Source organism: Chanos chanos, chromosome 4 (genome assembly GCF_902362185.1).
Source record: "Chanos chanos chromosome 4, fChaCha1.1, whole genome shotgun sequence".
Lineage (NCBI taxonomy): Eukaryota > Metazoa > Chordata > Actinopteri > Gonorynchiformes > Chanidae > Chanos > Chanos chanos.
Window position 1 is genome coordinate 11,280,065 of NC_044498.1, and position 20,630 is coordinate 11,300,694.

The 20,630-nt window shown below is 41.2% G+C and overlaps 2 protein-coding genes across 2 annotated transcripts; both read left to right on the plus strand.

Annotated features, from left to right (window-relative positions):
• Positions 1-2,274: 2,274 nt before the first annotated feature.
• gptl (glutamic--pyruvic transaminase-like) lies at positions 2,275-6,863 on the plus strand. The gene is made up of 11 exons (XM_030772050.1): positions 2,275-2,358; positions 3,142-3,231; positions 3,714-3,822; positions 3,999-4,132; positions 4,936-5,179; positions 5,280-5,359; positions 5,463-5,599; positions 5,718-5,892; positions 6,015-6,170; positions 6,499-6,620; positions 6,776-6,863. The coding sequence occupies exons 1-11, from the start codon at positions 2,275-2,277 to the stop codon at positions 6,861-6,863; spliced, it is 1,419 nt and encodes a 472-aa protein (XP_030627910.1).
• Positions 6,864-15,881: 9,018 nt separating this feature from the next.
• Positions 15,882-20,604, plus strand: phactr1 (phosphatase and actin regulator 1). The gene is made up of 12 exons (XM_030772051.1): positions 15,882-16,035; positions 17,248-17,328; positions 17,477-17,581; positions 17,714-17,908; positions 18,004-18,244; positions 18,617-18,819; positions 19,023-19,179; positions 19,337-19,392; positions 19,685-19,746; positions 20,142-20,282; positions 20,416-20,492; positions 20,589-20,604. The coding sequence occupies exons 1-12, from the start codon at positions 15,897-15,899 to the stop codon at positions 20,602-20,604; spliced, it is 1,473 nt and encodes a 490-aa protein (XP_030627911.1). The 5' UTR covers positions 15,882-15,896.
• The last annotated feature ends 26 nt before the right edge of the window (positions 20,605-20,630 follow it).

The window sequence follows — 20,630 nt, forward strand, 5'->3', positions numbered from 1 at the left end:
GCTGATTAGTTTACGCACTGGCTAATGACCGTCTGGTCTTGAGCTTCTCCTGCAAGAAGACGGTCTGCAACACGGGAATCGAGATGTAGTAGTTTGATGAGACACGTTGCGTTCTGGGTCAAAAAGGGTCACGAAGAGTGAAGTCACAGCAGCCTTCACTGGATGGTCTGAAATCGGTGCGGGAGCAGACACTTTGGTGAAAAGAACCGTGATGTTCACTTTGGGTGCAGTGCGTGCAAAACATGCGAAGATGAATTATTGTAGGCTACTTTATTTTTTTTATCTGGGTTAATTGTTGAAGTGTTCAACAACTATCAAAACTGTCGACACGTTAGCTATAGGCAACGTAACTCATGGCAGATGGGGTGGGGTGGGGTGGGGTGGCGTGCCTGTAAGTGCCCGATGCGTTCTGTACATGCGTACGCTTTTGGTTAGGGTTAGTTAACTGTCAATTTTTCTTGGAAATTGCGCATCAGTTTTTCTTAGAAATTGCGAAGTTTCTCGCAAATGACGGGTGAGGTAATGCCTTTTTATCCTGCTACATAGCGATGGGCTGGTCATCCAAAGCGATTGATTCAATTACCCTCTCGGTAGCCTAATCTTTTGGCCATGTCGCTGTCTCCAGGAAATTTCTCTCTCCTTTTACATGTATATCCTCCAGTATGTGTTGCTTATTGAACGGAGCTCCTACCGCCTCGCGAAATGCTCGCATAACAAACATTACAAGTGGCTGCTGGACTGCTTTCATTCCCCAATTTAAAATATTTCCACACTGCAGACATTTTAGTTGCGTCCTGCCACAAATTATGCTCTCCGTTTACGACACCTGTTTGATAGCTGACATAAAGCAAAGGTTCGCACTTAGGGTCGTGCAGTAATCCGACAGCGATCAGTTAAAATGCCTTGATCGGCCCCGATACCGATCTTTGAGATCGGATCGGGACATCCCTAATACATACATATATACATACATACACACACACACACAGACATATATATAGTCTATATACCCTAGTGGAAATTCCAGTTAAAACCCCAGTAGAAATCCAGTAGAAAACCAGTGGCACACCAGTAGAAAACGAATAGCGAATACAGAGGTGGTTTCAAATGCGGCAAACTTAAGCGAACGTTCAGGGCGAATGGGTTTTCTTTTAACTTTTAAATTTGAACGTTTTATGTCAGCATACTCCGGAGACATTAATCCTCAAGGCTACTAACAACAACCTATGTATCATTTCAAAATTGAAAAACCTAAACGCTTCAGCTGTAGCCTATGTGATCTATGCGAGTTAGCCTAAACTAACACCACAGAGAGCAATACAGTCGCTTAACTAACGCTAAGGACTGATAGCATACAAAAAGAGGCTTTCGGAAAAAGTACCAACGAAACTGACAGTTAGACAAGTGAACCACTTGAATAATTGTAAGAAGATTAAATAAAATGGAACACTGTCGTATATTTTCTGATATAACTCCCATCTGAGTACACTCTCAGTCCAGCGTCCGTGTTCGTTCGCCGCGAACTACTTCCTTAGACCGTTTGTGTGTGTTCGCAAACGTTCGCAGTGAACTCAAATCAAACGAAAAACTCTTTGAAAATGTTTGATTTCTTTTCTAATTGAACGCACCTTAGGTTTTCGCCGTCTTTTTTGGAGCCACGGTACGCCCTACTCTATCGACACTGCACTACCGGAGCTTACAACAAGGTTTACTTTATTTTGTAAAATAAAAAAAGGTTAGTTAAAAAAAAAGGAAAGTGAAGGAACAGCTTGGATGCAGGCAATTTTTTCTTAATGCATTGCTGATCAGTTGTCAAGCATATACATTGAATTGATTTAAATACCTTTAACGTACTTGAAATGTGCACTGTGTTACTGTATTATCTAGGAAAATATAAGTAGGCTATCGGATCGGGACTCGGTATTGGCAGACACTCAATATTAAATGACTCGGATCGGGATCAGGGAAAAACTTGATCGGAACATCCCTAATATATATATAGCGAGAGAGCCCTAAGAGCTGTTTTTGAGTCACCGTTTGAAGCTTTGCAGAGTTGATGAGTATCTTTGAATTTCTGAGGTTTTGTTGTGTTGTCTTTCTTTCTGTGAGTGTGTGTGTGTGTGTGTGTGTGTGTGTGTGTTTGTGAAATAAATAAATAAATAAGTAAATACAGAGGGACAGGGGCACAAACAGAGGTGGAGCTACATGTATCTATTTAAAAGGTGTGTAGAGTTTTTGATCTCAGGGTTTTTCAAACATAGATTGGTCACCGTGATGTCTGTTCTGAGGGAGATCAAACAGTCAGCAGAGGAAGAGGTTCAGAGACATTTGGACATTATCAGACGTCAAATCTTAAAAGTGAGTAACTATGAACACATGCAAGATAATAGTACTCCGGTGTTTCTTGTATACGTTTTAGTGATTAAAAATAGAGAAAAGAAAGTGATTCTCATTGTAAATGATGCTTTAAATAAAACCTGAAACATGCAGTATGAAAAACTGCTTACGGAAAAAAGAGTTCATTTATCAGAGCAGATCATTTTGGGATGACCAAAAACTCAGGATCCCACATATTGAAGAGAAGCGTGGGGAATATATCTGAAAACCTAACCATATGGACCATATTCAAAAATGCTTTTTTCATTCATTACATTACAGTGAAAGCTGATGAAACACAAGCAAGAAACTTTCTTTCTTTCTTTCTTTCTTTTTTGGGATTGCATTGAAAATTTCAAAACATATTGACTGCAGAAGATGAAGTAATATATTTCCTAAAGATATTTAATCAAAATGTTTTTCTCAAAAATGATGTATCTCAATCATGAACACTGAAAGCTATTGTAATGAGAAAAACTGAAATCTAAAAAAGGAGATTACAGACCAAGATGTTATCATAGTAAATATGACATCTCTAAAACAGCATCAGACCATATAAATGGTCTTTTAAGCCTGTACATATCAAGGAATAATGTTACATTTGACAGAAACATCTCATATCAACATTTTTCTGAAGCAAACTGGTAATAATAAACAATAATTATCTTTCACCTATTAATGTCTCATTAAATTGCACATGCTATTTATGTATGTGTGTGTGAGTGTGTGTGTGTGTTTGTGACCAGACTGTCCTTTGATCCGCAGGGTGTGACAAGACCTTATAATGAAGTGATTGATCTGAGCTCCGGTGATAATCATGCTGCTGGGATTAAGCCAATAACATTTGTACGACAGGTAATCCAGTGCCAACATCATGGTCCTGCTTTAGGTCTTACCTGTCAGTGTTGTTTGATCTGACAGCGAATGATTCTGAGAAATTCGGCTTCCTATAAATTTGCCTGGTAACTAGAACACTTCAAGAATGTGTTCTTAAAACACTCAAAATGTTTTGCTCATTGTGTTCTGTGTTTGTTGTATTTGATGTTTCTGAAGTATTACTTCAGTCACATTTAATATTCCTAATAAATGTTTCGAGCAAATGTTCCAGAAACACTCTCAGATTTATGCATTGCTGGCTGAATTGACCTCATCTCCCCATCTTGACTATGTGACACCAGACTATGTGTTAAGCTGTGGTGTTATGGATGATGTATTATATGCTGTTATATTCAGTGAATAATTTATTTTAATACGTTACTCCTTAAATACCACAAACCTTTCGTAAGATCTGATGAACTTGTTTTTGTTTTGTGTGTGTGTGTGTGTGTCTTTATCAGGTCCTGGCTGGATGTCTTTACCCAGATGTTCTCCTCGGTGACACTCTTCCTGTTGATGCCCAACTGAGAGTTAAAAGGCTGCTGGAACAATGTGCAGGAGGGAGTGTTGGTAATATGTATGTTTGTATGTGGTTCAGGGAGGGTGGTGATATGGATTAAAAAACCTGTTTTTTACAGGATGATGTGTTCACACAGTGTGACAAAAGCAATACGGAATGTGGCTAAAAGGTTCATGACTTTACTCAGAATTACTGGCCGACGTTAACTTTTGGCTAAACTGATCAGGGTCCTACACAGACTCCAGTGGCATGGCTCATGTGCAGCGCAACGTGGCAAATTTCATCTCTCGGCGAGATGGGGGTCTGCCTGCCGATCCCAACCACGTCTTCATCGCCTCTGGCTCCCAAAGGGCTATAATGGTACACCCATCTTCAAATCATACTAGTTGCTGCACTTCATGCTTGCCACTGTTGTGGACCATGGAGTGGTTGGGGGTTAAGTGCCTTGCTGAAGGGCACTTTGGCTGTGGATGTTTCCTGCCAGTCCAGGGAATCAAACCTGCAATCTTTTGGACACAAGCCTGTTTCTCTAACCTTTACGCCACGGGCTGCCAACATAGTATATTTTTAATTTATTCATATATCATTGTCATAAACTGCACACAAATGTACCAGTTACTGCTTAATATTGCTGTACAGCACACCACGTGGATAATCCTGCTATAGTCAAATTAAATATAAATCTCATCAACCCAAACCGTGGTGTATATAGAATATATAGCAATCTCATACCCATAAACATACACCATACATATGGTATCCATGTCTGTACACATTATGATAATATCTTTTTGGGGAGCAATCAGCACGGCGGATATAGTGAACAGTCATTTCAACCAGCTAATCACACAAGAATGCCCATTGCCAATGAAGAAAGTGAAGTTCTGAGGACGATTTCCATTTTGGAAAGAGCTAACTAAAGATGACAATGGTTGTTTTTGAATGAAAAGCAGTAGGATTGCCCATGCTGGACTACATTTGGTCACCCCTTGTTTCGAGAGAGCGTAAAGAGGCACCAGTACAAAGTGTAGTATGTAGCTGACAGAATCCAGAAAAGTTAAAACGTATGTAGATTCATCAGAGGTCATTGCAGACATAAATTTCTGACCATCCTACAATAACTGTAGCCATTGAGTACAGTAGACCTCTGCCCCTTTTCACAGGCAATCCTGAAGTTATTGCCCCAAGGGGAAGGCACATCTCAGACTGGCATCATGGTTCCTACGCCATGTCCGCATACTTTGCCCCACTTGCTTAAAGCTGCGGGGCTGGTGACAGTGCCCTATCAACTGACAGAGGAGATGGACTGGAAGGTAGACCTGCTGCAGCTTCACAAAGTCATTCAGGCCTCTAGGGGGCACTGCAGCCCTCGCGCACTTTTTATCAGTAACCCTGGCAACCCTACAGGTAAACACACACACACCATCATACGTACACATGTAATTACTATACAAATTTTTTTTTTAAATATGAACCTGGTCATAAGCTAATAACATTTCCCTTTAAGGTCATATCCAGAGCAGGAGATCCATAGAGCAGATCATCTGCTTTGCAGCTGAGCATAAGCTCCTCTTGTTAGTTGATGAGGTGAGCACAGAATTTTTCTTGTCCAGAAAGTGTCTACATTGCTTCCTTAAAAGGCCATACAAAGTCAACTCTTCCATATGTCTCTTTCTTTCTTACTCTACAGAAATATCAGGAGAGTGTATTTGGAGAGGGCTCCGAGTTTGTGTCCTATAAAAAAGTTCTGGCTGAGATTGGTCCCCCTTACTCTCTCACTGTGGAACTGGCATCTTTCCACTCTCTCTCCAATGGCATCATGGGAGAGTGAGTCCTGCTGTCTAACTGGCGATGGTCTTATCTCTATCACAACTTTGTCACTAAAGGTTTCTCTGTGTGTGTATGTGTGTGTGTGTGCGTCTGTGTTTGTTTTCTTCTCTTCCAGGTGTGGGTTACGGGCTGGCTATGTGGAACTGGTGAACTTCGATCACACCGTGCTGCCGTTTGTTGAGACATTGCTGTGCAGAGACATTAGTACTCCAGTGCTTGGTCAGATTGCTCTAGATATCATGGTTGGTCCACCCCTTCCAGGAGACCCATCATATAACCTATACACACAGGTGCAAACATATCCATACTCTTAAAAAAAACATGTGCTTCTAAGAGTTTGTGTCTTCTTATGTGAAGGTGCGCTTGTGTGAATGGTGATATATACTTGTATGGTATATGTATGATTGTTTAGGAGGTGGAGTCCAGACGGGCTACTCTGGAGTGTAATATGGACAAGGCTGTGGATTGTCTAAACACTTTACCAGGGTTTCGCTGTCACCCTGTTAAAGCTGGACTCTTCATCTATCCTCACCTAACCCTCCCTAATGCAGTCCTGACACAGGCACAGGTACATACATACACACACACACACACACACACACATATATATATGCATGTATGTATGTATGTATGTATGTATGTATCTCTCTCTCTCTCTCTCTCTCTCTTTCTTTCTCTCTCTCTTTCTCTCTCTTTCTCTCTCTCTCTCTCTCTCTCTTTCTATATATATATATATATATATATATATATATATATGCATATACTCATACACAGTTTGCAACTTCATGCTGTTTCCCTCACTGTATGGTAATTTATCTCTGTTCTGTCATAAGAGAACAGAGCCACACAAACAGTGAAATGAATGGCTCTCCCTCTCCTTCTACCTCTCTCTGTAGCACTTGGGTGTGGAGGCAGGGCTGTTGTACTGTGGCAGCCTGTTAGAGGAGGAGGGTTTATGTGTTGGAGTCTGTGAATGTGTTTGTGAAAGTAGCCGTCAAGGAAGCTGCTGGCACATCAGGTATACTAACATTTCTACCTACCAAAACCCTATTCACACACACACACACACACACACATATATACAAACACAGAGAGAGAGACAGAGACAGACAGAGAGATGCACCTACATGCAGTGCAACCCTACAGCCTACAACCCTGACCCGTGTGTTTCAGGATGTGTGTACTGATGCCGTCTGATGTTCTGGAGGACGTCTTGTGCCGCCTTCGTTCCTTTCACATCCGCTTCCTCAGAGGATACTAAAAGGGATTAGTACATTCGTCTATTTGTGGAAACTTGAGATGCATAGACTCTGCACGTGCAAAGCTCCACAGATATTCTACTGTGATCTTCAAATACTCGTCATCTGTGTTAAGAAGGTGTTCTAAAAATGAAATGAAGAAAGAAGTCGATGTTATCATTGTGTGTCGTCCTACAATTAACTGTTAAACATTTAATTTCGCTGAACGGGACTGTTCTCGGTTACACTGAGTTTCGATCGTTATATTTTTGGATGTGCTGGGGCTTATCGGGTTTTAGTTTGTTTGTAATATCTCCTAATCACCACATGGTGTCGTTTTCCTCCATTGGAAAATCAACTGCATCAAGACTGTAGAATTTATGAATAATATTATGAAGACAGAATTGGATGGGCAGCCTGCGAATGATACAGTATTGACAGCGTTGTGATACCAGGAAAAATAAAGTCAATATCGTGACGATACGAATTCAGTTTGATTTGTTTCTCAGATCCAATTTATTTCACAGAATCCCAGGATACGATCATACAAATATGACATCTAAAATGTGCCATATATTGTGATGTCCCCTAACACTAATCCATGGTTGTTTCTACGAACTACAGCTTTCAAAATGAATGTTCAACCTCAGCATCTGTCTGTTTCCCTCACCTATGCGTAACGGCCATCAGTTGAATTAATTATATGGGTTTCAATATTGATTTTACCTAATAAAACCAGTGTAGCAATATGGTGGCTAATTCGCCGTTAACTGTCTTCTAAATCACGTCAAACTGTAATTGATTGGGTCAGTGGTCGCTGATTACACATACACACTGTTTCCAGTCCCACGTTTTCGGCAAAGAGGTGGGATAAGTTTCAGGCTCGCCGCCTGTCGTGTGTCGTGTCTCGTGTCGATTGTGGAAAGGAGGGGGGCTCACGTCTTTCTCCGTTTCTTCTCGCGCACCGCACCTCCCTCTGTCTTCCGTCCTTCCTTGCATGAGCGTCGGCGGTGCAGTATCTGTCGCCGTAACCGCCGAACGCCTCTGAAGCCTACCGGGGACTCATGCTCAATGGCGGCAGCTCCCGAGGACGACGTGGACCTGCGGCCCATCAGAAGAGCCCGGTCTAAAAGCGACACCCCGTATATCGCCGAGGCAAGACTCTCCTACAACCTACAGACAGGTAGGTGATCTCATAAATACGCATTAACACACGTGTTCGCGTGAGCAAAAGACCGTGTCAATTCATGCTTTGGGAATTTTCAGGGAATTTTTTGCCACATCGCACTAATATCTCACAGAAGGTTGCAGATCTTATGTTTTATAATGTGGAAAAATAGAAAGACCGGTTGGCATCGCGGTGGGCGCTGAGTTGATCTTCCAGTGATTCCACAAACAGTGACTCATGTGTTTCATTGTGCTCTTCTATATGGCAACGAGGATTCGGCATAGGGATGCTCTTCCACTAATCACTTGTGTCGTGACTAGATCAGACCTATTCAGAGCAGCAAAACACATATATCAATACATTCTAAATGTAATTTTGACGTTATTTGGGTATAAGCCAGCGACTTAACCTCTCATGCGCTATAGATAAAGAACGCACGTAGTTTTTGGCATCAGTCAGTGATTCACCAGAGTAGGAAATCTAAACCAAATTCCACTATATTTACTGCTCAGCAACGGCTTATACAGTGTAAAAATAACACATTTCAGCAAATATTCACGGGATTTTGGAGGTGGGATGTCGCAACGGACCTAGTGGACAAAATTAGCTCATTAAGACAGTGAGTGATGTTCACTTGTATTGACAGGTGCTTCCTTGCAGCCTAAGGTTGGTTTTAATTGGAACAGTGGAGCGCACACATTAACATGACCGAACCTTTATCATGAAGGGTATTTCAAACAATTGTAATCATGTTGTTGCCATGGTGATTTCAAATCTACCGTGGATTTTTAGTATGTGACAAAAGATTGTATTAGGTGTTTATCCAAAAAAAACGGAATAATCATTGTTCCGTGCCTGTTACTTCTACACTTGGCGTGTAAGCCGAGCTCTCCACGGTGTCAAGGTTCTAAAACCGTTTCTGAGCATGTGGTGCGGTTGTCTTAAATAGTACTGTCAAACTGTAGTGGTTCAGGAGCCTTGCAATGCGAATTCCACATGAACGTCAACAACGCAACTCAGATTAGACTCTGAAATCACGTGGTCAACACAAGCGCAGGAGTCAATCCGTGTAAACCCCAAATCTCATATTTCATCTCCTTAAGACTTTAAAACAATGGAATCTCCATTCTTTCTTTCTCTCCACCTTCTTTCTCTGTCGTCGTGCATGCATGTATGTATATATGTATGTATGTATTTATTTATCTGTGTATCTCAGCTATACTTACCACGTCATGTTGTCATACATTTTTATGAAGTTGCCTACTACTTGGGACCTACTTATTGTTTTTAATTTTTTTGGCACGTTTGTCTCTGTGCTTTCATTGTCCATGTTTTACTTCACATGAATAAACTTGCTGTTTGTTAAACTGCTGATGACAGCAGCTTATGCCCACTATATTCTGAGAAAATCATTTTTGGGGTGAGTATATGCACACATGCTCCCTCACTCACACTCACAGATATACATGACATGGCACTGGAAATGCTGTCTCATTGCGCAAGAAATCTTGTTTTTTGGAAAAATATCCTGATCTCACTTTGAAACAATTTGAAATGACATGGATATTTTTTTAAACAGTGTGGAAGATCAAAACAGATGTACACTGAATGACCATATTTTCCTCATCAGACCTGATGCATTTCTCCATTTTGCCAAACATAAATGTATTGTACAATGCATAGTTCAGCTTCATCTTGAATGTTTAGTCTTCTGTTTGGTATGATAACATCCATGAGCTTTTCTAAAGCAGCACAATGTACATTTCACACCAGCAACTGTGAATTCACAGTATTTGTTATGTGGGGGATAGGTAAGACTAAGTTACTTAACACTGTCCTTACAAACTAACATTTTGCTATTATGAGAACAACCTTGAAAAGCTGTAAAATTAGCTTTGGAGCTCATTCTCTTCAACTTTGGTAATTTTCCTACATCTAAAAATGTAGCAGCCACCCAGTTCAATAACAGTTTGCCTAAAGCACAACATACACTGTAGAGTGTTACACTATTTATAAAGTTTTCACAATATCGTCCAGTTTAAAACAGAAATGAACAAAAATCAGTTCAGGAAATGCTGAAAATGTCGGTGCTCAGGGAAGCTTATTTCACCAATTCTGGGAAGTCATTGCTACCCCAGTACAAATGAGAGAGAGAGAGAGAGAGAGAGAGAGAGAGCAGTTACTCTTTTCCCTGTGGTGCTGCTATTGCTAGGACACACACACACACACACACACACACACATACAAACGCTCCCTGCAGGGTGTGCTGTCCTGCCACAACGTATTTATTCTCATGCTCTGGAATACCCAAAGTCTCCCCTATGAGAGGGAGGGAGAGGGAGACAGATTATATCATCATCTCATTTAAATCTAATTGTTCTTTTATCCCAGTGGGGTTAGAGAGGCTAGGAGAGGATGCCACTGTCACTAGGGTAGCCTTGTATGTATGCGTGTGTGTGTGTGTGTGTGTGTGTGTGTACGTGTGTTTTAGGCAAGCGGACAAGGTGAGAAATGGCATTTGGGATGAAAATTATGCGCTTCACTTGTTACCACAGGGGGTGAGGTAAATGCAGCTGGGCCGTAGGGTTTGTTTCTCTCTCTGAATAGTGCATTTTGTCATTGGTTCCCTCAGCGTAGATCCTTCAGATCTTTAGATCTTTATTAAACTTCTATCTTCACACCGTCTTCAAAAACTTCACAGACATTAAGGATGATGAATCTTTTACACATTCTGGTTTCCCACAGCAAACGGTTGTGTAATAACAACAGAACAGAGAGAGGGAACAGATGTTTTAGGTGGATTTGTATATTTGGAGTCCTGACCTTTTTGATGTTTTGTGGTGACTCCAGCCAGTGACTAGTACTTGGGCTTTAGAGTAACTGGGCATTATATATGTGTTATTTTCTAAGGGGATTGTTTATCTGTGGATTCACAGCTATATCTGATTAATGATAAGGCGTACTCCGTATTCCATCAAGTTATGACAGAGTGATGTGGTATTATGGTGATCACAGAGTTATAAAAAATGAGGATGACTGTGCCAGTTCCTTTGCTATAATTTTTTTCTGATGAAGATCCAGTCTCACAACTGTCCTTAGTATATGTGAGATTTCTGATAAATGAAATAGTAATTTAAAAAACATCTTGAATGAGCAAGAACAGGTAATGGTATAAAGCATAATGTCATGTTTGTTGAAGCAAGTGACACAGACTCTCAGGCAGGGGTTCGGTTTCTCACACAGACAGCCTGTGGGGAACCTCTGCCCCTTCCATTAGAGCGTCTCGTTCTGTGTGTGTGTGTGTGTGTGTGTGTGCGTGTGTGTGTGTGTGTGTGTGTGTGAGAGAGAGAGAGAGAGAGAGAGAGAGAGAGAGGTGTGAAATGGTAGAGTTGTGTTTGTTAATTGCTGAGTCACTTTTTTGTAAAATGTCAGATGGTTTGGTTAGTGATTATGTATGTGTGTGTGTGTGTGTGTGTGTGTGTCTGCAGTGAAAGGATCGGTGTTATGTAAGAGTGTGAATAAAACAGTGGGCTTTTGTCATATACCCACATGAAATCTCTCTCACAAAAACACATCACATAGTATTATTAACATGTATCATTATTTATGTTACATTGTTATGTTATTGTAATAATTGTAATTAAGTATTAATATAATTAGACCTTAGTGACTTTAGTAGTGTGTTTAAATGAATCATTGTGTTGGTTCCCAATAAACATTTGTTAAATGGTTATGAATGGGCAGATTGAGGAAGTCTGTGAAAGCAAATGTGTCTATAGTCTGTGTATCTTAACAGGGCTGTCATTGTGTGTCATTCAATAGAGAACATCAATAGAAACATCAGCAAAATCTATTGAACTCACTATTATGTGTGACTGTGTGAGTGTATGTGTGTCTTTGTGTATGTGTGTGTGGTGTGTGAAAACACAGACACTTTCCCACATATATTTATAAATGTGTGTCATATATTTATAGCATGCATGTAATCTATCATAAACCATAAACCATGTCACCAAAGTCATAGTCAAGCATAAACACATGTTTGTCATACATGTGTGTGTGTGTGTGTGTGTGTACTACCCTATACTACTCTGTAGAATATATAGGGGGATGGCTAACAAGGGGGATGCATTTTGATCGTTTTGCTAACAAGGGGGATATATATATATATGTGTGTGTGTGTGTGTGTGTGTGTGTGTACATATTGTCATACACGCACTTACATGCTAATGTTTGGGAACACACACACATACTCATAGAGAAAGTGTTTCTGACTTATTGGAGCCATAGAGCTACAACTCTGTATGCTGTAGGGCCAGTCTGCCATATTTAATGTATAGTGTGACAGATTGTCATTGCAGACTGCTGCATGAGTGGGAGTTTTTATAAGACACTGCCCTCTTGTGGAGATTTATGAGGAGGTGCTGGCAAAAAAGGAAAAAATGAGAGAGAGAGAGAGAGAGAGAAAGAGAGAGAGAGAGAGAGAGAGAGAGAGAGAGAGAAAATGCACATTGCTCCTGTACAGAAAGCTGTTAATATGCATTTAGAGGGGATGGCACAAGGGCACGAGTTCTCTGCCAGGTGTTTGGTCACGTAGTTGTTGATGTAGCAGCCAACGACTTTGTCCTGTGGATTTAGTACTTGCTTAAAAAGTCTTAAAATCTCCAATTATCTCAAGCTGAATGTGTCTCTGAGTGTTTGTATGCTTTCATGCAATCTGATCAGATGATTCATTTTTAGAACCACGAGGCCATTGGCAAACTTTGCTATACCGCCATATTTGGCTACATCTGGGAAACACAAATGTTTCTTAAAGTGCCATGAGATGACACCATGTAAAAAGGCTTTTTTTTAGTTGAGTGCATGCAAAAAACAAACAAAAAATGCTTCTGGGGAGTACAGATCTTGATCTTGAACTAGATGTCATATGTGAGATAAACCAAAATTAGCTTTTTGGCCAAGCTCAGCACTGGTGTCAGAGGTAGGAGACATGTGATGAACATAAATCTCAGTCTACAATGAAACTGTGACATGGATCTACCTTTTTTGTGCATTTATTGGTTCTGGGACTGCTAACATAATATGATGATGACATTTTTGCTTAACATCCTTTTTCCAACAAGTCAATTATCTAGACTTCAAATCATCAAAGATATGATCCTTCAGTTTTCAAGGGCACAAAAACAGTAAGCAGTTGCATCAGTGCAGTAGTGACTTAACTGTGGGACGTGGATATATTAATGTGAATAATGTGGTATTTTAATTGTTAGATGTATTTTCAAAATGGTTGAAGATTCAGCATACAATGTATCAGTCACCAAACCAATTACATCCACAATCTGACCAAATGATTCATTTAATTAACCTTGAGCTCGCTTGTCTGACAGTGTTCCCTTTTGAGCTCTCAGCTGGCCCAGGGACATGTGTGCACAATATTGGAAATGTTCAGGAGCCTCTCATTTGCTCCATCTCTCGCTCTTTGAAGGGGGTCATGTATGACTATATATGTTAAAAAGAAAAACAAATCAAGCTTGTTATCAAAAAAACTTGTCATCGTAACATCCATGTTACAGCACAAGCCTGACATAGAACAACAATAGCGAGCTACTGACTGCAGAATTAGGCATTACTTATATTGAGTTACTCTGGTCTACATCTGGTCCACGACCTAGAATACGGTTCTGCCAAAGAGGTGGGGAAAGTCAGTGTAGTCAGGGAGAAAACTGTACCTAACAATTCGAAAAAGGATTACGTAAAGAGCAGTTGGTAAGAAGAGCTGGAATATGATTCGGGAATGCTCTGCACGTGCTGAAAAAGCTCATTCCTCTCCCATGCGCTATAGTAGTCCAGTCCGCGTATTTTTGCGCTTCGGCCAGGCGTTGCGTCATACCTAAACGTAACGTAAATTAATTTGAAGCGATGTTGCTCTGCCACTTAATGAAAAAGAGAGAGAACGATTTACATTTGAATTCAGAGTAGCTATTTCTTTAACAGTATTCTGGGTGGCAGTATTATCGCTGTAGTTGTGGGAGCTTTGTGAAGGATATTGCAAGGTGTTGTGCACCAAAATAAATAGGCTATAAATAAAAAAACATGCAAAGACAGATAAAAAATGGTAGGACATCAACGGACGGTGTGAGTGTTTTTGTGTGTACGCAGGTGGTCATTTTGTGAGGCTGACGTCGGTGTTCTTACGCACAAGAACTCTCGGATCGTTTAGCTTGGTGGATGTCAGTGGTTCTGCTCGTTATGGCTAAAGCACACACTGTTCTGCTTGGACTCCGTTCCATCTCAGGATTTGACAGATAAACCTGGATCCATTGCGATTAGCACAGGCTCCTGTACTGATGGCGGGTCCCGCTCACACTACCACTCATGGGACTTGGTTCGCATCTGGACCCAGGGAGGAGCATTCCTCCGGCATGTCTGCCGAGAAGCCCCGTAAGCGAAGAGCATTCAGCATAGTTAGAATGCGGCAACCAGCGGTCACCACCAATAACAATACACCGTTTATGATCTCTGGACACATCAAACACATCTGCAGCAACTGTAGCCGCGGAAACGAGAACCCGGACGGTGAGTTAGTGTAAACGGGCCCATTTGACTGCATGTTAAATGTATAACCTAATTAAATCGTCTCATGATTTTGCCTGGGTTACGCTTCATGATGTCCTGGCGCCTGTAGCATGGGCGTATTTGCTGATGTATAGGGTTTTAGGGAACTGTAGGCATTTTCTGTGTTGAAATGTAAATAGTCTGTCATTAAATGTATTGCTGTGCTGAAGGGAGATGATGATATCTACCCTTCCCTTCTGTTCCCCACAAATGCTTTTGTTTATGGGTGTCTACACGTTATGTTTAAGAATAGAGCTAATTGCTAACACCCTCCGTGTATTCTATAACCAAGTGACGTTCAGCAGCTGTGTGCGTAAAACTGGAGGAAGAGTTGACACCGCAATAGCTTTTCATTAAATAGTTCCAGCGCATGTGATTTACACCACTCCCGTGTACAAAAAAAATGTGTTCAGCTATTTCTTTTCTTTCTTTCTTTCTTTTTTGTGACCATGTTTTTAAGTTAAAGGAGCAGCCTATGAAGCATACGTTTTGCACTGGACGCTTGCGGTTCAAGAGCCGTTCCAGTGTAAAGAAAGCCCTTAGGAGCGTAGCGCTGCCCAATGTGGAAACATTTTTTTCCGAAGCTCCTTTCCAAACAGCTGGCCGGTCATCGCGGTGGTGTAGCGATTTGTCAATGTTTCAGAAAATACGCTGTGAAAAATGCCGATAATAAGCTGATATAGCGTGCAGTTTTTTATTTGGGAAAGCGTAATTACTCGTATCATTTCAGATGCCGTGTAATTCCTGGACTTTTTGAACCACACACACACACACACACACACACACACACAAGCATATTTTGCTCAGTCGATGGAAATGCAGAGAGTCCGCCTGGATTTTTACTTATCTGTTTCTCTGCTGGGCTTCTGCATAATCATATGATAATGTTGTATATTCTAATGTACGTTTTTTTCTTTTCACTGTTTGTCTCAGTGTTGCTCAGATCTGTTCTGAAAGTTGTGTAGCGAGAAATATAATTACGACACAAAATAACATGGGTGGAATAAAAGCTTTTTAACTGTGACGGAACGCTCTCACATTTTTCAGAGAAGAGGGAGCTAAACAAGATGAATTGTGTAATTTATTTGTTTTATTTCCTGTAACCATGTGGTTATCACATCAAAACTGAATCAACCCATAATAAACTTGCGCGTATGCTGTTTAATTAGATTTTAGTGGTTGATTTTCTCACCCATAATTCATCCTTTAAGGTTTGATTGATTTTAATCTTTTTTTTTCTTGCTCAGCGGAGGGGGCGGAGCGGCTTGCTGCCATGCGCTCTGATTCGCTGGTCCCAGGGACCCACACCCCTCCAATTCGAAGACGGAGCAAGCTTGCGAGTTTGGGGCGACTGTTTAAGCCATGGAAATGGAGGAAGAAAAAGAGTGACAAGTTCAAACAGACATCTGCAGGTACACAAACGAGCACGTGCGCTTGAGTTAAAATACGTTTAAGTAAGATTTAATCCCTTTATTAATCCCTCAACGGGGAAAATTGACCTCTGCATTCTAACCCATCCAATGAGCAGTGAGCACACACACACACACACACACACACACACTAAGAGCAGTGAGCTAGTAAGTGCACAGAAACAAGGAGCAGTGGGCTCAGGGAGCAGTTGGGGGTGGGGGTTAGGTGCCTGCACTTCAGCCCTGTATGTTGAGGGAGGGGAAATCGCCGTTCATTCACCCTCCCCACCCACATTTGTCCTGCCAGTCCTAGGGATTGAACCCCAATGCTAACCTTTAGGTCACGGTTGCCCCCACGTGTGTGTGCATGAGAGCGAGATCATAATAAATTACTGTTACTCTATAAATCCACATACACATTAATGTAACTACATTTGTTCCCTTGTTACGTTGTGTATGCTGCTTCGAAAATCATCTTTTCATTGTGTGTATGATGGTGAAACATTGTTACATAAGCTCTATAACCCACAGACTCATTAGTGCAGAGATTTCATATTATGTCATATCACAGTGATACACACACACACACACCTCTTATTTCTATTGCATTAGTTGATTAATGCGTTTCTGTCTGAAGGGACAAAGAGCTTTGTATCCATCCTCAATTCCCAATGATTGAGACGCATTGTTTGAGGATCTGAAAAGGCCTCGATTCAGTCAAAATATACCCAGAACCACAATGCCATGATTGCTTAGCACAGTTTCCCGTTACATAGAGTAAATCACTGCTTAGAGCTATTTGTACTAGTATTCAGTTTTTGCTCATATCTTGCATGTTTGATATTCGCCAGAGATGTGTCAGTCCTATTGGGATGTCATATAAAGCCTCACCAAGCCTGTTGGTGTGGCAAGATGCATTGAAGGACACAAAAAACTGATGAAAGAAATTGACTGATTTAATCAAATGAGCCCTTAGCTACACACACACACACACACACACACTGGCTCATGGGGTGCTGCTCTGTGCTTCCTGTGTCAAGCTGCTTCACCAGCTGTCTCTGCTGTTCTCATCTTTTGCTATCTACTGTTCTCTCTCTCCCTCTCTCTCTCTCTCTCTCTCTCTCTCTCTCATCCCTCTGTTTATGAATGTTTCTGGGATTGGTGAGGATGGATTTTTCTTCTCTTTCCTGATTTGTTTGTGCGTTCGTCTTGCAGTCCTGGAAAGGAAGATGTCCACACGTCAGAGCAGGGAGGAGCTCATTAAGCGAGGAGTATTGAAGGAAGTCTATGAGAAAGGTACATGTTCAAACCCACACTAAAGGACACATTCATCTGGATCTAAATCCGTGTAATTTGTTTTTGTCATATCTCATTAAATGTCCGATATTCATGTCTCTCTATACGTAACAATCTATTTAATCTCTCTCTCTCTCTCTCTCTGTAGATGAGTTGCCAGTTGAAAGTGGACGTATTTGTGTATCTGAGTCTGAAAGAGAGGGGGCCATGTCACCTGTGACAGACACCCAAGGGAGCAGTGGGACTGTTACAGGTGTGTCTTCCATACTCACGCTCCTGTATTTGATTGGTTAATAACTTAACTTAAGCCTTTGATTTCTTGAGTGCTTTCTTTTAACCCTATTTCAAGATATACCTTCTTCTTTTTTGTTCTTAATTCCCGTAGAAATCCAATTGTCTACTGAAACGGGCGTGTGTATATCGGACCACGCCTCTAAACCCTCTCAGGTCCCACCTCCTATTAAGCCGCTGCCGTTGCTAGGTGACAGTGTGGATACAGCACTGGGCAAACCACCAGCACTCAAACAGCCACCTGCCTTACCTCCTAAACCGTTCAGTAGAATACCTAACCATTTAACAGGTAAAACACACACACACACACACACAGAGTTAACCACTCTCACTGTCCTCCTTTGGTATTGACCTGAATCTGACTGTCTCTTTGTTTCCCTCCAGACACCATGGGTAAACTCTCTCCTCCTCTCCCTCCAAAGAAAGTGATGATATGTGAGCCAACGCCCTCTTTCCCTCTTAAGTGCCCTCCTCCTCAGAGTACACATACACACTCTCACACACACACTCTAACACATTCTCATCCACTGCAGTACACCACCCTTCCTCTCTCCCTCCATCCGCCAAGCCGCATCATCGAAGAGCTCAACAAAACACTTGCCCTCACCATGCAGAGACTGGAGAGGTGAGTTCTCTCTATTTGTGTGTGTGTATGTGTGTGTGTGTCTGCGTCTGTGGGTGTTTACATCAACTTTTATGTAGATGTTGTCAAAAAAAATTACATACGATTAACAGGTAAATAACCATAAAGGGAGAACCTGTGAAAACACATATTTACAAAAATGTGTGACAGTTATTCAAAGATGCAAGATCATTTTAAGCCTTGTTTTAAACTTTATTTTCGTAACGCGAATGTCCTGGCCATGTTGTTCAATTAAAAACAAAAAGCAGAAGATAAACAACAACAGTGGAATAGTTACAAACCTTGAGACCAGTAAAAGGACACTAATATTTAATATATCTTTCTAATAACTGAGCATGGTGTTCTGGTGTTTAGTTCTGTCCTGCAGGCTGTGCCATCTGTGCTGATGGAGAGCGATGATGAAAAAGAAAACAGAGACTCTACACTCCAGCCTCCGACCAGCACACACACACTCACTGCACACACACCTAACACACTCACATTCAGCATAGCACACACTCAGGAGGAAGAAGAGGAGGAAGATGAGGAAGAGGAAGATGATGACTCTCTGTTTACAAGTAGGTCCTGTGTCTGTGTGAGTTTTTAAGTTTGATTTTGGTCAGATATATATGGTTGGAAACATGAATGAGTGTTAATGAACAGGGTAATGATTTTGGACATTGATCAAGTGCAAAGGAAGTGTGTCGACCTTAATAAAAAAAGTGTTCCGTTGCATTTTGTTCTGTATGTATTTGAAACCTGCCTGTGTTTGTGTACGTAGGCACCCTTGCTCTGCGGGTTTTGAGAAAGGACTCCCTAGCGATCAAATTGAGTAATCGGCCATCAAAGAGAGAACTGGAGGACAAGAACATCCTACCCATGCTGACTGACCAAGAGAGACTAGAGTCCAGACAACAGATTGGCACCAAGCTCACACGGTTGGAACACAAACACAAACACACACACACACACGTATGTTGTAACATTTGCATGTTACACCATAAATTAAGGTTTTAAATCATAGAGATTGACAGGTCATTGTGCAGTTTGAATGTATGGGCCATAATCCTGTCTGCCGTTTTTCTGTGTGTGCAGGAGGCTAAGTCAGAGACCAACAGCAGAAGAACTGGAGCAAAGAAATATTCTGAAACGTGAGAGAAAAGACGCACACACGCACGCACAAAGTTGGAAATTTGTTTACTTCATTACAATATGAAAGACATTTACAAAAGCATTTGATAGACAGTGGGAACAGATCTGACCATATGTCTACAACTCTATCTTAGTCTTAGCATTGACCATATGTTCAGTAAATCATTTCTTCTATGATACTCAATTAACTACAGAGTTTACCCATAGGAGCATTTATTATTGAGTGTGTCCATATGAGAAAAAAAACTATTATGCAAAATTGAGTTCTCTCTCTCTCTCTCTCTCTCTCAGCACGAAATGAACAGGAGGAGCTTGAGGAGAAGCGAGAGATCAAGAGAAGATTGACCAGAAAGGTGAGACAAAGGGGTTTTGAGAGCAGAGAAGAAGAGAGGGATAGAGAGATGGGCTTTGTAAAGAAAACAAACTATGTTTCCATAGTAACAATCGCTATCGTCAGACATTAGGGAGCCAGTTAAATTAGTGTTACGCAACCTGTTGGAGTGTGTATGTGTTTGTAAGATGCTGACAGCAGTTTGTCAGGTTAATATTGACAAAACTGCCTTTCATTTCAAATAACCTTAGAGTGTACAGCACCTGTGCAATATAAAAGATGATCACTTTTGTCAATTACTTTTTATTTATCGATTTATGATTGTGCATCAGTTTGTTTTTCTATTGCGGCCATAATGCGAATGGCTATCCTGCAATTTTATTATACATCCTCTTTTCTCCTCCCGTTTCTCTGTAGTTAAGCCAGAGACCGACGGTGGAGGAGCTGCGTGAGGCGAAGATTCTGATTCGCTTTAGTGATTACGTGGAGGTGGCTGAGGCACAGGACTATGACAGACGGGCCGACAAGCCCTGGACCCGCCTCACGGCCGCCGACAAGGTTAACCATCTGCCCTTTGACCTGCTGGACTTTAACATTTTTATTTGCCTCCGCTGATTTGATGCATATCTGAAACGATGAGGAAAGTGAAAGGAGTTCAGGTTTTTGTTAATGCTCTGTGTATCTCTCATAGGCTGCCATAAGGAAAGAACTAAACGAGTTCAAAAGCACAGAGATGGAAGTTCACGAATTGAGTCGACATTTAACCAGGTAAACACGGGGCGGACACAATCTCCTGTACCTTACTCCATATATACAAACTCACTTGGACATAAAAATCCCTTTTCTCTTTTTTTTTTGTTATAGGTTTCACCGGCCATAGAGCTGAAGGGCAGCACTAAGCTTTAG